General features: G+C 39.7%; 1 protein-coding gene across 4 annotated transcripts in view; it reads right to left on the bottom strand.

Moving 5' to 3' along the window:
- The window catches only part of LOC124871346 (collagen alpha-3(VI) chain-like), a 109101-nt gene that overhangs the window by 8887 nt on the left and 79832 nt on the right, over positions 1–20382 (bottom strand). For all 4 annotated transcript variants that reach the window (XM_047370603.1, XM_047370604.1, XM_047370605.1 and 1 more), the window contains 30 exons: positions 19212–19823; positions 14973–15307; positions 14813–14891; positions 14546–14691; positions 14366–14458; positions 14234–14287; positions 14069–14140; positions 13940–13966; positions 13816–13860; positions 13648–13701; positions 13499–13561; positions 11330–11395; positions 11165–11218; positions 11053–11088; positions 10904–10966; positions 10593–10655; positions 10438–10500; positions 10109–10171; positions 8895–8945; positions 8702–8737; positions 8553–8615; positions 8408–8470; positions 5593–5625; positions 5463–5499; positions 5346–5357; positions 4747–5240; positions 4553–4655; positions 1103–1804; positions 899–989; positions 756–811 (listed from right to left, as the gene is read on the bottom strand). In XM_047370603.1, coding sequence (XP_047226559.1) covers positions 756–811; positions 899–989; positions 1103–1804; positions 4553–4655; positions 4747–5240; positions 5346–5357; positions 5463–5499; positions 5593–5625; positions 8408–8470; positions 8553–8615; positions 8702–8737; positions 8895–8945; positions 10109–10171; positions 10438–10500; positions 10593–10655; positions 10904–10966; positions 11053–11088; positions 11165–11218; positions 11330–11395; positions 13499–13561; positions 13648–13701; positions 13816–13860; positions 13940–13966; positions 14069–14140; positions 14234–14287; positions 14366–14458; positions 14546–14691; positions 14813–14891; positions 14973–15307; positions 19212–19823 — 3729 coding nt within the window. The remainder of the gene's footprint in view (positions 1–755; positions 812–898; positions 990–1102; positions 1805–4552; positions 4656–4746; positions 5241–5345; positions 5358–5462; positions 5500–5592; positions 5626–8407; positions 8471–8552; positions 8616–8701; positions 8738–8894; positions 8946–10108; positions 10172–10437; positions 10501–10592; positions 10656–10903; positions 10967–11052; positions 11089–11164; positions 11219–11329; positions 11396–13498; positions 13562–13647; positions 13702–13815; positions 13861–13939; positions 13967–14068; positions 14141–14233; positions 14288–14365; positions 14459–14545; positions 14692–14812; positions 14892–14972; positions 15308–19211; positions 19824–20382) is intronic.

Genomic DNA, 20382 nt, shown 5'->3' with positions numbered 1-20382 from the left:
AATAATGGAAGATCTGTCATTCTTAACATGAGATTGTTTATGAGATCATTTAACATCTGACGACAAATGAAAAAAGAACCTCTTTTTGTGTGTTTAATAATAATGCAACAACCAGTCTTACACAAGGAGAACCTGTGGTGATTCAGACTGAAAAATACCCAAAGAAAATCTAAGGAGCCATTTTTAAACAACTCCAGATTCCAAGATCATCAGTTCCAACATACGTTTAGAGATGAGTCAGTACTTTTACTTTGGATTAAGATGCAAACAGTCACCTCCAACCCAGGAGCTGCAAAAGTTGAAATCTGTCAAAAACTGGAAACTGGTGAAACACCAGTGTGACAGTAATGTATGGACTATGCTTAAAAGCTGCATCTATGCCTGAAAATCAGCTGGTTTCAAATAATGCTGCCAGTTCTGAAGAGCAGAGAGGTCACATATCCAGCCAGAATGATGCCTAGAAAATGTATGTGGTTGATGTGCAACCTGCTAAGGTAAATTTTTTTAAGATACCAAAGATCACCTACTGATTGAAAGAATCTGTAATTATTGTTGGATAATCCTGTACAGATTTTCAAAGGCTTAGTATTCTAGACTTTAAAGTAGAGCTGAATGAAGATGGTCCAGGAAACAAAAAACAACCAGTGACAAATTATTGTCACTGTTGGAAATATGTCTGAATATTTTCTGAATGTCACAAAGAATTACGTGACACAGTCTTCAGTTTCACATTGTTTAGCTACAACATTTCTTACCGTGGTGCTTTCTTTCATGAACTGCTTGGTGACTTTCATGGTGTTTATGGGGTTTTCTAGTAAATGAACAAATAAAACCACAGTTATTATAGACATAACCTGAGGTCAGCCCTGCATGCAGAGATTTTCTTTCCAGAACTTACTCCTGATGGTGTGATGGCGGGATGGGGCTTTTTAGTGGCTGGTCACTCTGTGTCCACTGACAGTTTTTAGACAGCTCAGGTCGGGTTTCAACTTAGAAGCAGAGGAAAATATCATAAAAATAATGCTGGTGGAACAGAACTGAATCTATGTGAAATATACCGAAGAATCAAATCAATGATTGGTATTGTCAGAGTTGAACTTACAGCTGATATACTTTGCAAACAGCTGCCCAAACCTCTGTATGTGCTTGTCATAAAAGTGAGAAATGAGGTCAAGGCGCTTAAAGAAGACATCTGATGGTTCGCTCGCCATGCGTGACAGGACGAGAGCATCCCTTGGACCAACTGCTTGACCCACGGCAAAAATCACGAGGAAGTATCCTCTGCATTTGATCTCGCTGGCAATGCGAACCAGCTGCTCCTCTTCCACCTCCACGCTTCCAGTCACAAAGAGCACAATCACCTTCCTGTCACGTTGCTGTGGCGCCTTTTCAAATACCTGCTCCACTGTTGACTCGATGGCCGATGCGAGGGCACGGCCACCCTCCAGCTGCTCTGTCTTCTCCAGCAGGAATCTGACCATATCCTGAGCCGAGGTGTGCTCGGTCAAACCAATGTCCACGTGAATGGGATAACCAGTTTTGTTGTGGATGAATTCATAAGGAGCTTGCTGGACGACAGACACTCTTGCGTGATGAACGGATGTCATAGGATCTGAAGACACATGAAGAGCTTCTATGATGTGAGCTATGTATCGTTTAATCTCGATGAAGAAGGATGGGAAAGTCGACTCAGAGCTGTCTATGACGAACGCCATGTCGATGTCCACATCAGAGGTCAATGACCTCCGATCTCGGCTGATTGATGGGGGAAAATAATCACAAATCTGATCTGGAGAGCAGAAATCTATAAAAGAAAAAAATATTCTTCTTAATACAAATGATATTGTTACACTGAAGAGATTTAGCTTTTTAACTGAAAGCATGAAGCTTTCTAAAAAACATTTTTATTTCAGTCGCATGTTTGTAAAAATATCATTGCTGGTTATATTGATAGTGATGAAATTGCAAACAGAGGAGTTGTTTTTTTCTAAAAACATGCAGTCAAGGTGTTCAGATTTATTTCTCAGAACTGAAAACATTTTAAAAGTGCAAGAAAAGTCTTTAAAACCTACAAAAATGACAGAACAAAGTGAAACCACATGTAAAATGCAACCAGACATGCACCAACTATAGGGATGTAAATGATTGGCAAATAGCTGATACGTCTAGGAAAAACACCAGAGGGCATCACAAGTGGAGTCATTGTGCCATCAGGCAGTTACCAGAACATCTGATAGTCAGTCCAAGCAGACGCTGAAGGTCAGCAGATACAAATTTGCTTCATAGACAGACAATATTAACGGCACCTGGTGGGGTTTGCATGAAGCTAGGTAGCCCTTATCTGTGCCCTTAAACATTCTGTCATTCCACACCATGTTGTTAACACTGCGCCTCACACGCTTGTCATAGGTAGAAGCTCCTCCCCTCTCAGCCATCAGGTGTTGATGTACAGGTACATCTCAAAAAATTTGAACATTGCGTAAATGTGCAATATTTTTTGCTAGTCATCTCAGAACGTGAAACTCATATAGTATATATAGAATCATTACACATGAAGTGATATAGTTCAAACCTTTGATTTTTGTAAATATGATGATTATGAATTTCAGATAATGAAAGCCCAAAATTCAGTGTCTCAGAAAATGAGGATACTGTGAAAAAGTTAATTATTGGACACTCATGATGTCACATCCTAATCAGCTGATTAACTCAAAACAGCATGTTTCCAGAGCATCTAAATGGTCTCTTGGTCTGGTTCACTAGGAGACACAACCATGGGGAAGACCGCTGACCAGACAGATGTCCGAAAGACAGTCATCGACAAACTTCACAAGGAGGGTAAGCCACAAAAGATCATTTTTGAAGAAGCTGCTTGTTCATAGAGTTCTGCATCCAAGCATATTAATAGATCCAGTCAAGAATTTGCGGGAGCTTAACAAGGAGTGGAGTGAGGCTGGAGTCGGTGCATCAAGAGCCACCACACACAGATGAATACTAGACATGCACTATAAATGTCACATTCTTTGTGTCAAGCCAGTCCTTCACCAGAGGCAATGTCAGAAGTGTCTCACCTGGGCTGAGGAGAAAAGAAACTGGACTGTTGCTCAGTGGTCCAAAGTCCTGTTTTAGATGTTTTCAGACTCTGAGACCTTGATTTCATTTGGAAATCAAGGTCTCAGAGTCTGGAGGAAGAGTGGAAAGGACCAGAATCCACGTTGCTAGAAGTCAAGTGTGAAGTTTCCAAAGTCAGGGATGATTTGGGGTGTCATGTCATCTGCTGGTTCTGGTCTATTGGGTTTTCTGAAGTCCACAGTCAATGCAACCATCTACCAGGAAATTCTAGAGTGCTTCTTGCTTCCTTCAGGCTGTGTGGAAATGATGATGTTATTTTCTGGCAGGTGTTATTTTCTGGCCCACACTGCCAAAAGGTACCAAAAGTTGGTTCAAAGACCATGGTGTGCCTGGTCTTGATTGGCCAGCAAACTGGCCCTGACCTGAACCCCATAGAGAATCTATGGGCTGTTGTCAAGAGGAAGATGAGAGACACCAGAACCAACAAGGTAGATGACCTGAAGGCAGCTATAAAAACCAATCTGGGCTTCCTGAACACCTCAGCAGAACCAAAGGCTGATCTCTATGTCACGGTGCATCGATGCAGTAATTCACACAAGAGGAGGCCCAACCAAGAATCGAGTGCATAGAAATGGGCAGACTTTTCAGAAGCCTGACATTAGTGCTTAAAACATCATTTTGTGATTGGTCTAATGTGATATTCTCATTTTCTGAGACACAGATTTTTTTAGGGGGGGTTCTTTACCTGTAAGCCATAATCATCAAGATTACAAGGAATAAAAGCTTCAGATATTTTACTGTATGTGAAATTAATCTCTATAAAATAATAAAAGTTTCCCTTTTTGAAATGACTGGCAAAAATTATTGACCTTTTATGCAATATTCAACTTTTTTGAGATGTATCTGTAAGTCAGGATGAAACACAAAGTCCAACCAGAAGTACACATGGACTTAGTGAGGTAGCACCAACACCACCAACAAGCTCATTAGTTCAACAAGGCCCAGGTAGCTCTAGTCACTTGTTGACTTTGTACTGACAACGAGATGCATCCCAGATATGATGGATGCAAGTGAATTCAAAGGTGTGAAAGAAAAATTAGAAAAGCTTAACAGAGATTTTAATCAATGGGCTTTTTCAGTTCTGGCCACGTGGATAGATCACCAACCAGTGAAAAGCACTTGTATCAGAGGTTTTTTACCACTTAACAGTTCCTTATATTTGCATTTGGCTTTCATCTTTTCACGCAATTTACCTTTAAAATTAAGCCAAGACTTCTATTGATAATTTTCTGTCATATTGTTGTTAGAGGACATTTTCTGTGTAGGCAAATAATTAGATGCTTAAAATGACGTTCTCTGTCTGTCTTATAATTTTTGTCTAAAGGCTAGTTTTTTCCAAATAAAATGCAAAGAACGTTTATCTTCATGTTTGACATGAAACTTTATGAACCGGAGTATAAACAACTGAATGTCATCTTACCAAAACAGACGTGGCAGCTCAAGATCTTTTGGAAGACTGTTTTGTACTGGGAACTTCCAGAGCCAGGAAGAATAATTACCTGGGCCAATGCTGTGTTGTTAACCTGTTTTACAAGGAAAATTAAAAATAAAAGCAATACACATTTAATGATGGATAAACTAATCTCATCAAGCATTTCTTTAGTTGGGTTGTACCTGTACTGCCTGTCTGAGTTCTGCGTTGTCCCTGTTCACCAAGAGCAAAGTAGCAATGCCAGCATCGTGAAGGCGAAGAGCAGCATTAGTGATTTTCTGAGGCTGCCTAATCCGATCACCAACAAAGAAGATGGCGACTTTTCTCATAAGGAACCCACTGCGAACTCTCTTGAAGGTGTTCTGGGCCACAAAGCTCATGGCTGTTTCCAAACTTGCTTCCTTATTCGACCTTGGTTTTTGCAGTCCCTCAATGTGATCCACCAAGGATCGTTTCTTCATTGCATCAGCAAACCGGACCTCAGTGATTACCTCATTGTTGTACAAGGTCAGAGCAACACGAGCGCCTCTTGGACAGTTACTCTCAGCAATAGTGATGTTTCTGACCAGGAGTGCAGCTGTGTCTCGCATGTTGTTGAAGCCTTGACGGTCAACGTTCTGAGAGACGTCTAGGGCGAAGGCCAGCTCGGTGGGGTAGAGCGGACATTCCTGCTTGCCTAAGAGCATGGACCAAAAGATCTGGTTTACTTCACAGTGGTGGAGAACTTACAAACAGTCAGTTGATGCATATTTGTTCAAATCAACTACTCTTTTATACTTACCAAAACAGCAAGCTAGTGAATAAAAGAAAATAAAACATGGTAAGAAACAGTTTGTACTTTACTCAACAATAATACATTTGGAGATAAAAGACCATTTTGCAAGTCATGAAAACTTACGACAGTTATCTCTGATCTTCTTGACTAGGTCACATTGCTAAAAGGATAAAGAATAAGCTATTACGAAACTAAATATGTCCTAAATAGAAACAGAAATAAGTTGAATTTATTTGAGGAAATGAACACATACCACAACACCCGGTCCTCTTGGTCCTTTGGCTCCCTGTAGGAGCAAAAACACGTGCATTAACACACACCAAAGGATGATCTCACATTCCTTCCAACACAACATTCTGATCATCATCTATAGCTCTGGTTATAGTAAGTTTTTTGTTCCCTCAACTACCAGAGACACTAATAAAAGTAAGAAGTAAAATAAAAATAGACAATAATGCACTGGAGGCTGAGCCAACCATGATGCTACCTGTGGTAGAGTGTACAGCATATTATTGTGAATTATTGAACTAAAACTACTTAAGTTATCTACAGTTTACCTGAAATTTGTCATGTTCTAGAATAAAAGTGGAACAACGGGATGTACTCTAAATACACCATGATACACTGTGGCTAACTGAGCATGCCAACACTTATATTAGCATGCTAATTTTACCCTTAGCATACAATGCTAATGTTCAAGACTACTTGTTATTTTTGTATTTGTTGATGATATCCACAGACAGTAACTTCCCAGACATCTTAAGAGTAATGCTGTTTATTTTTCATCCTGAGCTGCAGGATATGAGATTATTAGTAAAAGGACGTCTAAAACCAAACATAAATCTTTAGTTTGCAAATTTAAACAGTAACCATTTTGTATATTATCAGTTACATAGACATTTAATTTATTAACTTTTGGATTAATAATGTATTTTTGAATTGAACTGAATGTTAAGTATACATTGTATGCATATTTTTGTGCAGAGTAGTGAGATAATTACATTGGCTTGTGTAAAAACCTGGTTTGCATCATAAAGTTTGATGTCAGTGATATGAGACAGGAAAGGTCAAATCCTTCTGTTAGTGTCCTGTTTCCGTTTATTTATGCAACACATAGAATATCTGGCATTTACAGTAATTATGAAGGGCTGAAGCATACAAGTATTCTTTGAACTTCTAGAATAGTTTCCTGTTAAATTGTTTCCAGTGAATTTTCAGTTTGTTTTTCTTCCTGTGCTTTTGTTTCAAACCTGGTGTTAGTTTTTATTGCTTCACAACAGATCTTTGCTTTGACTGTTTTTCTGTAGCTTAGTTTAGGATTTAGGTGTTGATTCATTGTTTTCTGACTTTGCAGTTGCCTTTGTTTTAAATATTTTTTTATTTTTATTAATGCCAATCAAAGACTTTATATTTCACTTTTTAGCATGTTTAAATTTAAATAAAAAATTGTGACACAAAGCTTGTGTCATACATTCAAAATCCAGGTTTAGTCCATCATCACTATGCTGATGTTGAATATATATGTACTATATATATATATATATATATATATATATATATATATATATATATATATATATATACTGTCTGTGGCCCCATATAAATGATATGGGGTATACATCAACTATGGGTATCAAGAACAGTGAAAGGAAAATGCATAGCGCTTGAAATTTAATGTCCTAAATTATGTTGCCTCCATGTGGAGCCCGCGAGGGGACATGGGGGAATTTTTTTCTTTTGCGTTCCCACGCAATACTTTTGCGTTGTCACGCAATACTTTGTGGGATAGTTTCCAAACCAGACAACTGCAAAAATGGAACAAACACTACACCCGTTTTTGAGATTTATTGAATTTTATTTTGAAATCGGCCTTAAATAAAAGGATCTTCAAACAGACTTAAAGACAGTTATTATCCTGTCAAACTACTGAACAATAATACTGCACGAAACCACATCTGTGGCACTTTATTTGCTTATTACTGCTGCATGATGTGTACTTTTTTGCACGCCACATTGGTTTTTATAGTGAGTTGAAAGGTTCTTCTTATCCTAAGCATTTAATCACATTGTTGACTGCGTGTTAACATGAATATGACAAATAAACCATATCAATGGCATATCAGTGCTGTTTGTTCTGTCAGCAGTTTATCAAATGTGCTGCTGTTCCAAAATGCACCGCTTTCTCAAGGTGATTAACAACTTTTGCGAGCGAATGCAGAAGAAAGAAAAAAATCCCCCCATGTCCCCTCGCGGGCTCCGTACATCCAAGTGGTCCTGTCCTGTTGCGATGTTGTTAAAATGACATTGGAATGACAATTGTGATTCAATATATTGAGCAGCCCTACAGAATGTAAACGAAGTTTAGGGTTTAAGGAAGCAGGGTTCATGCCCGGGTTCTTTCACCGTTGCTGTTACGCTGAAATTAGGCCGAGCGTATCGGCCCTTTGACCGGCATCTCCGTGTGGTTTTTATGTCGGCTATTGCGCATGCGCTAAGTCTGTTCCCACTTCCTTTTGCCCTATGACCCTGTGCGACCGCTAACAGTAAAGCTTTCTGAAATCATGTCAGCTTCGAAGGGTTGATATAAACGGCGTCGTATCACGGCGTTCTTCGATAGCTGCTAAGCACAGATCGGGTGACGTCATTCCACCAACGGCGGGCCTGCAGCCATTGCGTCATTTCTGCTGTTGGAGGGCTTAACAAGCAGAAGACACGGAGGTATGGCATCGATCCAGCATGGTAAGAAAACTTCCAATGGCTGGAAATAACCGCACATGAAGCTGGTAGGCCTTCACATTGGGTTATTTGCGCTCACTTTTGAACCTTTAATTTTACTTTAATGCTAGCCGTGCTATTTTTGCCAACCACTCCATGATTTTAGCTTAACATCGACACATACTGATAGTTATTATTGTCATTACTAGCCATTTATAATGAGCAGCAAGGTTACCCTTCCAAACACCTTAAAATCCAATAGCTTTTAAAAGCTTACAAAAAGCCATTTATCCTTAGCCCCCCCACCGCTAAACGCTAATACAAATTCCTGGTGAGAAGCCTGAGATGCTCACATAGGCTCCAGGATAGCCAACTTCTCCGTTCTGTCCAGGTGATCCAATATCTCCAGATACACCCTGGAAAGAGTCAACATTGAAATCAGGATGCTTTCATACACATAATGAAATATAATTAGGAAATATATGTATATTTATTAACTCTTTGTCCACGATTTCCTCTGGGTCCAGGTCCACCTCGGGTGCCAGGGTCTCCAGCTGCGCCCTGAAACGACGACAGACAAGAAAATAGATGCAAACAATCTGCATCACATAAAAATGTTACCTTGGGTAAAAAATGTTTTGCCCTACCTTGGGTCCAGGGAATCCTGGGAAACCATCATCACCCTTGAAAGAAAAGCACATGGTAGGTAATAATTGACTTAATGTCTTCATGAAGCAGTGTGCAGCCAAATAATAAACATAGAAAATTAATTTATCGATAAATTGACCATAGAACGTGAGTGAGAACTATCAATACGTTTTGCCCTAAAAGATCACTTGCCTTTCTTCCTTTTTCACCTTTCGGACCAATTCCATCTCTGCCATCTTGACCCTGAATAGAAAATAGTACAAAACATTGTGACCCACTGGTTGTGGGGATGGTGGATCACTGGGGGTGGTGTGTGACATCCTTTTTTTTTTATTTTCAAGCAATTTCAGTTTTGTTTTAATGAATATGTTTGTTTTTATGAATATGAATAAACTGAATTGAACAAGGCTTAAATTTACCAGATTATGTCCATAGAAAAACTAATCATCATTTATTTGAACAAGCCTAAAACTACACAAAAACTGGCACATTAAGAACAAAAAATGTCACTTCGAAAACCATTGAAAATGGCTTTTATTATCCCATATTTATTTTTACATAAACTGACATTTCTTTATGTGAGAATTTAACTTTAAATAAATGTTTGCTCACCAGATGGCACTACTTCTTTCCTCGCACACAGCAAAATTGAATAGTTTTTATTGTTTTCTGGCAGGTTGTCCTCTTACAAAAATTACTGTGATTTGATTTTCGTTAATAGTGTGTCTGTGTGTGAGTGGGTGTGGTTTCTCAGTGGAGTAATGGAAACATACTGATCTTTATAGGGTTAAAATCCATAAAATATGACATCTTATTCTTAATATTAACATTTTTGTAAACGTTTCAGGATGAAGGAGTTTGTAAAGATTTACTAGATGAAATTAGAAAAATATGAATATATAATATTTTTACAGCCATTTTTGGGAAGCTGACATTTTTTGTCTTCGATTGTTTTTTCTGACACTGCAGAAAAAAAAAGAATTATTTTAGTGAATCATTTTAGCATTTATTTCAATAAAAAAATCAATACTGACGTTTAAACAGTTACAAATCCCAAAATTTGATTAACATTTGAAATTAATATTTCCGGCTAAGTTATTAAAAAGGCTAGCGTATTTAAAGTGGATTTTTTCCACTTTGTTACCATAAAATATTTTTCAGCTGTTTTTTGAGGTCCTCCTAAGATCTAACTCTTTACTAACTGAGAAAAAACCAGAACAACCAGTTTCACCAGTGTGAAGGACCTAAGGAGTAGGTGATACTAGGTAAGATAATGGATTCCTTAAAACAAAAAAACAAATCATTTTCAAAATGTGTTTAACATTTAAAAATGTTTTTTTTTTTCAGTTAAAGAAGTGAAGACAGAGGGTTAAAAAGTAGGTTTATGGAAAGGATTTTATTCTCACAGGCTCTCCGTGGGGGCCAATTGGCCCAGTAACACCGCTGAGTCCTGGATCCCCTGGTTCTCCCTGCAAAGAAACCACGAGAACCAGATACAGGGAATGAAGAAAAGACAGGAAGTTTTCAAGAAAATGCAAAGTAATAAATCATATGAGAAGTGTTTCTTAGGGCTGCTGATTCCAGTTCTATAGATTTAATCAAGCTAATCGGATTGGGCCTCTTTCCTCCCAGTTCGGATTGATTCCCAGTGTGTTCAGTTGTCTAAAAGAACTTGGCTGACCAAATAGTGTTTATAAATGAAATGAGACACATCACATTCAGTTCGGTTCTGTACCTTGCGACCAAGGGGTCCTCTCCTTCCTTTTTCTCCACCTGGACCCGGGTTACCTCCAGGACCCTAAACAATAAAAGGTCATGGCATTGGATTTAGGATTAGAATGCTACCGTAGATACAGAAAACCAATCTGTTTGGTTCACTGGTTCACTTACTCTTGGCCCAGGGTTCCCATCCTCCCCTTTGGGTCCTCGTGAACCAATTGGTCCAGCTTGACCCTTAAAAAGGACAGAGTAGGTCTTGATTATTTATGTCTGTCTTTTATGTTGTCAGCTAATGATTAATAAATAAAGTCAGTTACAGTTCAGCAAATCTTCTAGTTGGAATCCAATAAAAACACTTTGTCAAGCAGCTACAACTGCCAAGAAAATTGGGATTATTTGATCCCAGAATATCTTTCTGCACGTATTTATATTTGGTATTTATCATTTGGAAAATCCTGTGGAAATAAAGTGACCAGACTCACTCTTGGACCTGCAATACCAGGCTGTCCTGGCAGACCTTTTGCCCCAGTCAACCCGGCTCTTCCCTTCAGTGAAGCAAGAAAATATTATGTTACTGTCAGTGTGAGAGAAACTCAAATATTCACATTTGACATCACAGAAACGGACTTACAGGTGGTCCTGGTGGGCCTCTTCTACCATCAAGTCCCTTAAAACGGTAAGGATACGATTAAGTCTTGGTTAACAAGAAGTCTGGAAACTTTGTGATTTAAAGAGTTGTTTACCGGTCTGCCAAGTTCACCGGGACTTCCTGTCAATCCATCTTCACCAGGAGCTCCCTGACACATGAAAACAGATATCCTAGTCACAAAATTTGTATCAAAATGAAACAATAAGCCAAGAGCTTTTATTCCTTCTCTACAGCAGAAAAAAGATCAGGAAGGCTGTACCGGAGGTCCAGTATCACCACGGTCTCCCTTAGGTCCCGGCCTGTTGTTATCTTCTCCCCTTGTTCCCTGATGAAAGGTGACACAATTACCTGAGTTTTAGCTGTAAAATCCTGTTAGGCACAGTTTGTTGGGTAAATCTGAAAAAGCACATTTTCACTGCAGTCTTGGAGACTCAGGAATAAAAATGTAATGAGTGGAATATATGAGGAAGCTCAACCAAACCCTGGAGCTTCACCCACCTGCCTCCCTCTTAACTAATAGGATCATGACATCTCCAGGGGTCTTCAGTATTCTGTCTCTGAACTAACAGCGCCCTGTTAGCCCTCCTACATCAACCACTTGGACTTAAGAAATGTAAACAAGTCAGGGACTGCACCACTTTATTAATATTCACTGTATTCACTTTATCAATCCATTGATCCGTCCGTCCGTTCATCCATCCATCCATCCATTTTTTATAACCCCATCAGCAAGGTGCTTGGTTCTGACTGTATCTCCAGCGTTCAATCAGCAATACGTCCATTACAGGTTGAGACAGAGCAGCACAGAACAAACAACTGTGCATTTAAACACTCTTAGTTTAGGGGTTATTAGAAGTGGCCAACCTAACATGCATGCTTTTTAAAAAAATGGGAGGAACCTGGAGTACAATGTAGCCATTGTAAGGATTGTGATTATTGGTTAATGAACATTTATCAAATTATAATTAAAAATCCTAATTCAGGAAAATAATTTTCTCAACCAAAAGTCATTGCTTACGAATAGAAATCAGAGATGTCCTCTGGTGTTGTGATTATGGCCTCAAAGCCCTTAATAATTACAATTAGTTAATTATGATTAATAATTGGTAATTATTAAACAAAACCATGCTAAATGTCACTGTTTAATCAGCCGCTTCATCAAAGGTGGGGGAACACAAACGCTTCTCTTCATATATGTGAACATTTATTGACCATATAACCCTGATATAATTACTATTCTGGTCCAAAAACCTTCACCTACCTAACAAGCACTATTCTACACAAAGGGGATAAAAATGACTACCTAATAATAATTACAAAAGAAAATATATCCTCGTTGAGTGTCTATGAAGATCAAACCAGCAAACAAAGGGTCATCAAACTCTGAGGCAGGAACTCAGTGGAAAATCTCCAGCAATAAAACTGGTACAAAGGAGTGGTCAGGCGAGGCCCAGACTGCAGCTGCTTTGAATGGAAAACTTTTAAAAGTCCAACTTCTAACTCCTGGCTGATTTGGGATCAGCCGGATAAAAACAAGACTATACGCACCTTGCTGATCGCATCCGCGCTCCGCGATTCAGCCCCACAGCAAATCAAAACAGCTCAGCATAAAACACTTCAATCAGTGTTGCATGCAACAAGTTGATACCTTGAATTAACTACTGGTGATTCTAAAACCCTAACTATGCCTCATCCTGCCCAGACCTCTAAATGCACCTATCCGATTTAATATAAAAAGAACGAAATTACTTTGACGTTGATTTCTTCTCTTCTCTGGTTGACAATTGGTCAGGTCTGAAGGAAAACGAGGGGGGGACCAGAGTGACATGCGTCCGTGATCAACTCAAAAATGTTAAACTTCTCATCCGTCCAAAAAGGGAAAAATATGAGGAACTGTTTAGTCAACTAAATCAACCAGGAGGAAAGTCCGTCTCCTCGGAAGCAAAGCTCTGTGGGTTTTTCACCTGCGCCGGAGTGTTGGTGTGGTCTTCGATCAGTACATGAATCTTCTGATCTTTTTGTATCAGACAGAATTCCAGCTTTCAAGCTCCGGGAATGGCCGTGTGGAGGAAAAGTTCACCTGTGAGCTTTTGTCTTTCCAGATATGCGCCTCTGTTGCGTCGACACCTGAGACACGCTGGAAATGTTGGTTTAAAAGTTTGTTTCTTCAGCTTTATAGCTCTGATAATGTCAGCTTCGATGTCCATCACTGCAACAAAGGCTGGGCTGCACATGTTGAACTGCCAGCCCAGTCGGTCTATCCGACCAAATTGAATGACCCCAACAGCATGATCAGAACATAAGAAGAGTTCAGGACCTTCTAGTTGTCAGGCAACACTGCTAGCAATGGTGCCACATTGCAGCCCAATTTCTAACATAAGTTATGCAAGCAAAGCTCACATGATAAATTTGAACTATTGATACGTACAGGGTCTCCTCTGATTCCCCTTTGTCCTATGTCGCCTGCTTGTCCTTTGGCTCCTTTAGGACCCTAGAAATGAACACACAAACGCAATTGTTTTTTTCATGCACTGTTTTTAAATGCATCAAAAGAAAAATCAGCACAAAGTTTCTTACTCTTCTGCCTGGGTTTCCTCTGTCACCTGCAGGCCCAGCAACTCCACTTTTCCCCTGCCAGCATGTTAAAGACAGCAGTTAAATGAAGCATTGAGCAAAATACAAAAAAGTCAACTGAAAACATGACATTGCAACTGAATTATATTAGATTGTATGAGACAAACTTACGTCTTCTCCATTGATGCCATCAAGTCCAATTTCTCCTAATTCACCCTAAAACAAAGCAATAGTTGTTCAGACCTTTGTAAATGTTACATGACATGCCTGTTATCACTTTAAAAAATACTCTCACCTTTTCCCCTGAGAACCCATGAGAGCCCTAAAAAGAAATGAATGATTTTATTGTTGTAATTTAAATAAAACATATTCATTTAAAGTCAGCCAAAGTAGGCCGAATGGCAAAAAATAATTCAACTATTACCTTGACACCTCTTTGTCCAGGACATCCCTGGAAACCCTGAGTGCCATTAATACCAGGAGGACCTCTTTCTCCCTGTGATTACAGGAAATAAATGTTGGATATATAAACTGTAAGCAAACAAGGTGTAAAAGATCTTGCATGGCTGTACAAGCCATTTAGACTCACTGGTCCCCCCTCGTCACCAGGATGTCCCGGGCTTCCTGGTAATCCTGGACCACCCTGGACAGATCAGGGAAAATCTTAGTTTTCCCAGTAGGACTGAAGTTTTTATCTTTTTTGCGGTTGAATCAAGGTTACCTTAATCCCTGACAGTCCAACTGCCCCTCTGTCTCCTCTGTTTCCAGTACATTTGCATGGAACTCCACAGCACTCCCTCTCTGCAATATTGTCCTAAGGAGAAAAAGAAAGATTTTTCAAGGAGTTTCTAACAAAGATTTACCTCCAGAAATGTCTTGGTAAGATTTTATCTGTACCTACCAGTTCCTCCATAAGTTCATATTCCAGGTCCATGACATTGAGTTTTAAGGGTCTTGTGTACCTAAAGCCACGGCCAAATTCCAAGAGCAAAGCCTCCTCAAACCGTTGCACTCGTTCCAGCCCAACCAGAATGAAGCTATTCACTCCTGTTTTAGAAGTTAAAAAACATTTGCATTCTGATAAAAAAAAAATCTAAAATGGACACTGCAGAGATATAACAACGCTTAATTTTAATAATAATTTCTTTATCCTGGAAGATCTTTGCACCTGACTGACGAAGCTCTTCAACTCGTCTTTTTATGTCAGCGTATGGACCATCCAGACCATCGGTCAGATGAATGATAACCTTTAGGTTGAAAAGGGAAACAAAAATCAGTCTGATTTTCCAACAGTTTCCAAGTCATTTTCAGTTGTTTCAGTAACCAACCTTGATAGTATTGGGCTGTCTGACCCGGAACCGGTTAATGTAGGCTGAGATGGTCTGAGCATTCAAGATGAAGGGGCCCCGACTCCGTAGACCTCTGAAGGCCTCAAACAGCTCATCAGGATTGTCCATGAAGTCGAGCTGGACAGGTGCAGAGGCAGAATCCAAGGCCAGCATGCCTACTTGAATAGAGGGGTTCTGCCCTCCAGAGCAACTGATCGGTGTCATTTTGGAAATTCTTTGTAGAATGGTGTTCATCTTGCTCTGAAGGTTAATTTGACTGCTAAAGATGTTCTGGCCTGACACATCAAAGCCAACTAACACCTCAACATTGCAGGCTGTAAAAAAGCAATTTTGTAGTTTAGATATTTTGATGAATCCCAGATTACTAAAAACATTTAAATTCATATCTAAAAAGCAAATTTTAAGTTTACCAACTCATTGGTAAAGTTAATTAAAACAAAAAGATGTTCCTCTAATGTCTGTGAGTGGTGCTGCTGTTGAGGCGTGGTAAGGCGCATTGTGTCACTTCCTGTTTTCACTGTTGCACTTGGTGGATGGTTCAGTGTATGAAGGCTCTCTCAATTTGATCTGATTCCTATTTGCTGTAACAACTCTGACTTATTCTAACAAATAAGCTCGTTAAAACACATATCTTCTGTTGCTGCACTTAACGTTTAGGGAGCCTTCATGTTTCATACAGTTTTTCTCATGGTAAGGGGTTGCTAGCTTAGCTTTAGCTCCACCATTGCTACCCGTTCTGCTGTTTCTCTCTCTGAGTCTCCTCCTCTCTCCTGCTCTGTGTCAGATGTTCAGTTACTCCTCTGCCTCCTTTAGTGATAATGGTACATGTAATAAATGTAGTATTTTTGTAGCTTTGGAGGCGAGGGTGTCGGAATTGGAGGCCCGGCTCCACGCTGTTGAAAAACCAGCAGATAGCCGAGGCCCCTTAGCCAGCGCGGAGCCATCGAGGGTAGCTCCCCGTAGCTGTCCTCCAGCAGAGCCCGCGCAGCCGGGGCCTCAGGCCGGCTGGGTGACGGTACGTAGAAAGCATAGTCCTAGATCCCAGCCCACAGGTCACCACCAACCTGTCTGTGTTTCTGACAGATTTTTCCCGCTCAGCGACACACCTGCTGAGAAACCAACTCTGGTAATTGGCAGCTCCATAGTCAGAAACATGGCATTAGAGACACCAGCGACCATAGTCAAATGTCTGCCAGGGACCAAAACGGGCGACATCAAATCCTACCTGAAACTGCTGGCTAACGATCAGCGTAAATACAGTAAGATTGTTATTCACGATGGCGGTAATGACACCCGGTTACGTCAATCGGAGGTCACCAAAGTTAGTGTTGCTTTGGTGTGTAAGTTTGCCAAAACAATGTCGGACTCCATCATTTTCTCTGGTCCGCTCCCTGATCTGACCAGTGACGACATGTTTAGCCGCATGCTGTCATTCAACCGCTGGCTGTCTAGATGGTGTCCAGAAAACAATGTGGGTTACATTGATAACTGGCAAACATTTTGGAGAAAACCTGGTCTGATCCGAAGAGACGGCATCCATCCCACTTTGGATGGAGCTGCTCTTCTTTCTAGGAATCTGGCCGAATTTATGAGTTCTCCAGAACTCTGACCACCCAGGGTTCAGACCAGGAAGCAGGGTCATAGTTTAATACTCCTCTCTGCAGCTTCTGTACTGCTACCCACCCATTACCCTATTAAGACAGTGTCTCGCCCACGGCCAAAATTGAATAGATTTTAAAATAATCTAAAAGGAGGAAATCAGGAAAATCTCATAAAAATAAACACAACTTAGACTAAAAAGAAAAATAAAACAATTAAATGTGGCTTACTGAACATAAGATCTCTCTCTTCAAAGACTTTGCTAGTTAGTGACCTGATTTGTGATTTATTTTGTAAAGTCCCAAACATGATTACTTCATCCTCAGCAAGTGAGACAACATTGGAAATAACTGCAGAACCTGATTTGTGTTTGGACTGTTCTGATCCTGTGAAGCTTCCTGAGTTATCAGAAATATTAACTTCATCTAAACCTTCAACTTGTATGTTAGACCCAATCCCAACCAAATTATTTAAGGAAGTGTTCCCTCTGATTACCAGCCCTGTTTTAGATATGATTAATCTATCTTTAGTAAATGGATCAGAACCACAGGCTTTTAAGGTAGCTGTAATTAAACCTTTACTTAAGAAACCTTCGCTTGATCAAGATGACTTGAAAAATTACAGACCTATATCCAATCTTCCATTCTTATCTAAAATTCTTGAGAAAATAGTTGCTAATCAAATGTGTGAACATTTATACAGCAATGACCTGTTTGAAGAGTTTCAGTCAGGCTTCAGAGCTCATCATAGCACTGAAACAGCTCTGCTGAAAGTCACTAATGATATTCTTATGGCCTTAGATAATGGACTTGTGTCTGTTCTGGTTCTGTTAGATCTCAGTGCTGCATTTGATCCAGTCGACCATAATATTCTCTTAGAAAGGCTGGAATATGCTGTAGGGATCAGGGGAACAGCGCTAGGCTGGTTTAAATCTTATCTGTCTGACAGATTCCAGTTTGTTCATGTAAATGATAAATCATCTTTAAACTTCAGGGTTAATTGTGGAGTACCACAGGGTTCAGTACTTGGGCCAATTCTCTTTACTATATATATGCTACCAATAGGTCAAATTATCAGGCAGCATGGGATAAATGTTCACTGTTACGCTGATGATACTCAGCTTTACTTATCCATAAATCCTGATGAACCCAACCAGTTAGATAGACTACAAGCAAGTCTTGAAGAAATAAAAACTTGGATGACTTTAAATTTTCTTCTTCTAAATTCAGACAAGACAGAAGTTGTCGTCTTTGGACCGGAGTCTTTAAAAAAGAAACTGCTTAGTCAATCACTTAACCTGGATGGCATTAAATTGACCTCCAGTAATAAAGTAAAAAACCTTGGTGTAATCTTTGACTAGGACATGTCATTTAAATCCCATATTAAACAGGTTTCTAGGATTTTCTTCTTTCACCTCCAGAACATTGCCAAAATTAGAAATATCCTGTCCAGGAGTGACGCTGAAAAACTAGTCCATGCATTTGTTACTTCAAGGCTGGACTATTGTAATTCTTTACTATCAGGATGTCCACAAAATGCAGTTAAAAGCCTTCAGCTGATTCAAAATGCTGCAGCAAGAGTTCTGATGAAAATTAAAAAGAGAAATCATATTTCTCCTATTTTAGCTTCCCTTCATTGGCTCCCTGTTAAATCCAGAATAGAATTTAAAATTCTCCTCCTCACATATAAAGCCCTTAATGATCTAGCTCCATCATACATCAGAGATCTGATTGGTCCATATGTTCCTAACAGAGCACTTTGTTCTCAGACTGCAGGTTTACTGGTGGTTCCTAGAGTCTCTAGAAGTAGAATGGGAGGCAGATCCTTTAGTTATCAGGCTCCTCTCCTGTGGAACCAGCTCCCAGTTTTAGTCCGTGAGGCAGACACCCTGTCTACTTTTAAGGCTAGGATTAAAACTTTCCTTTTTGATAAAGCTTATAGTTAGAGTGGCTTAGTTTATCCTGAACTATCTCTGTAGTTATGCTGCTATAGGCTTAGGCTGCTGGAGGACATAATGACCACTTTCACCCTCTTCGCTACATTCTCACACTACTCTCCAATTTTGTGGTATTTGCTGTTATCTAGCTTTAAAGTTTATGTTCTCTAGCTACACCTGACCTTTCATCCCCTAGACTTGAAAAGTGGCTCAGAGTTCATCTGCTTAGCTGTCTTTCTCTCTTAGATGAAGCCTCTAAAGGAGCTATAGCCATTAATGTTTCACTTTTCTTTCCTATAGAAAGTACTCCTGGTGGAGGTTTCTTCCTTTTAAAAGGGAGTTTTTCCTCTCCACTGTTGCTACATGCATGCTCAGTATGAGGGATTGCTGCAAAGTCAACACCAGTGACTGTCCACTGTCTCTACATGCTCATCCAGGAGGAGTGAATGCTGCAAGTCACTGACTGGATGCAATCTGCTGGGTTTCCTTAGATAGAAAAACTTTTTATCCAATTTGAATAAATAACTGAATCTGACTGAACTGTTCAATGGTTATGATTAATTGGAATGTATGAACCTGACTGGGAACCTGGATGATTGGATAAAACTGACTTTGTAAAGTACTTTTAGACGACATGTGTTGTGAATTGGCACTATATAAATAAAACTGAATTGAACTCTTACGTTTAGCAGGTAGTTGTGAATCAACACAAAGCTTCCCCTTCACTTCATCGTCCAAAGCCTCCAGGATTTGTTCGTTGAGCTCTGATAGCTCCTGGAAAGTCTGTGCTCGGGCCACAGTGGAAGATTGACTTGCCAGGTTTTCTAGCTCATCCTGAATGTCACCCACTCCTACAGCAAAGATTCTCACACCTTTGTTCTTTAGGCCCATCGCTGCTGTCTTCCCGTCATCAGTTGAACGACCTCCTGTGACAAGCATGAGGATCTGAGGAGTGCCTTCATCCATCCTACTGCCTCTCTGCTTGGTAAAATGAGCATCTTGAACGTAGCGAATGGCGGCACCAGTATTGATTCTGCGTCCACCTTTGTATTCTAACTTGCCAATTGCTTCTAAAATATCGTCCCTCTTGCTGTAGGTGTTGAGGTAAAAGGCGTCGGTCACATCTCCGGCATACTGTGCAAGGCCAACTTGTAGGTTGTCTCTCTCCGAGAAGAACAGATCGATCAGATTCATGATGAAGTCCCTGACGTCCCTGAAGTTTTCTTGGCCCAGGTTGATGGATCCATCCATTAGGAATACTATATCTGCCTTTTTGGGTTGAGGCAGACCTGCCGCTAAAAGAAGGGAAATTAATTTATAGCAAAAAATGTGTCAGAACTGAAAAGACCACAACTAGAACATAGATCAAAACTGGGAATGCATCGACATGTTTGTTTTTATCTCTAGAATTTCTGGCAGTTTGGACTCAAAAACCAGAAACCTAGTAGAGATTATTTAGAATGAAACATTTGTGGTAAAGTTGGGACAAGATCAAAAGTAAAGGCAATGTGTCTATTAGATGACCTTTTCTGAGTACATGTTATATGTTATTCTGTAGTTAATTTCTAGTTGACGTCTCATTCTTGATTACATGCAAAACTAGAAAACAACAAGATAATAGACGTACTCACAAATGGCAATATACTTAGATAGTGAGTTATTTCATCAGTCACAAACAATAAAACTTGTTTTGTTGTAATAAAATTGTAACCATGTATGGATCTTATCGCAAGTCATTCAGGCAAAAGATTCAGACTGAAACCTTTACTTTGAGGCCCATTCACTATTCATATAGATGACCTCCAACTCCCATGATGGGGATTCTGAGGAATGACACTGGTGTATTTTAACACC

Source organism: Girardinichthys multiradiatus, chromosome 7, assembly GCF_021462225.1.
Source record: "Girardinichthys multiradiatus isolate DD_20200921_A chromosome 7, DD_fGirMul_XY1, whole genome shotgun sequence".
Classification (NCBI taxonomy): Eukaryota; Metazoa; Chordata; class Actinopteri; order Cyprinodontiformes; family Goodeidae; genus Girardinichthys; species Girardinichthys multiradiatus.
The sequence above is the reverse complement of the archived record's forward strand: the minus strand, read 5'-3'. Positions and strand labels throughout refer to the sequence as shown.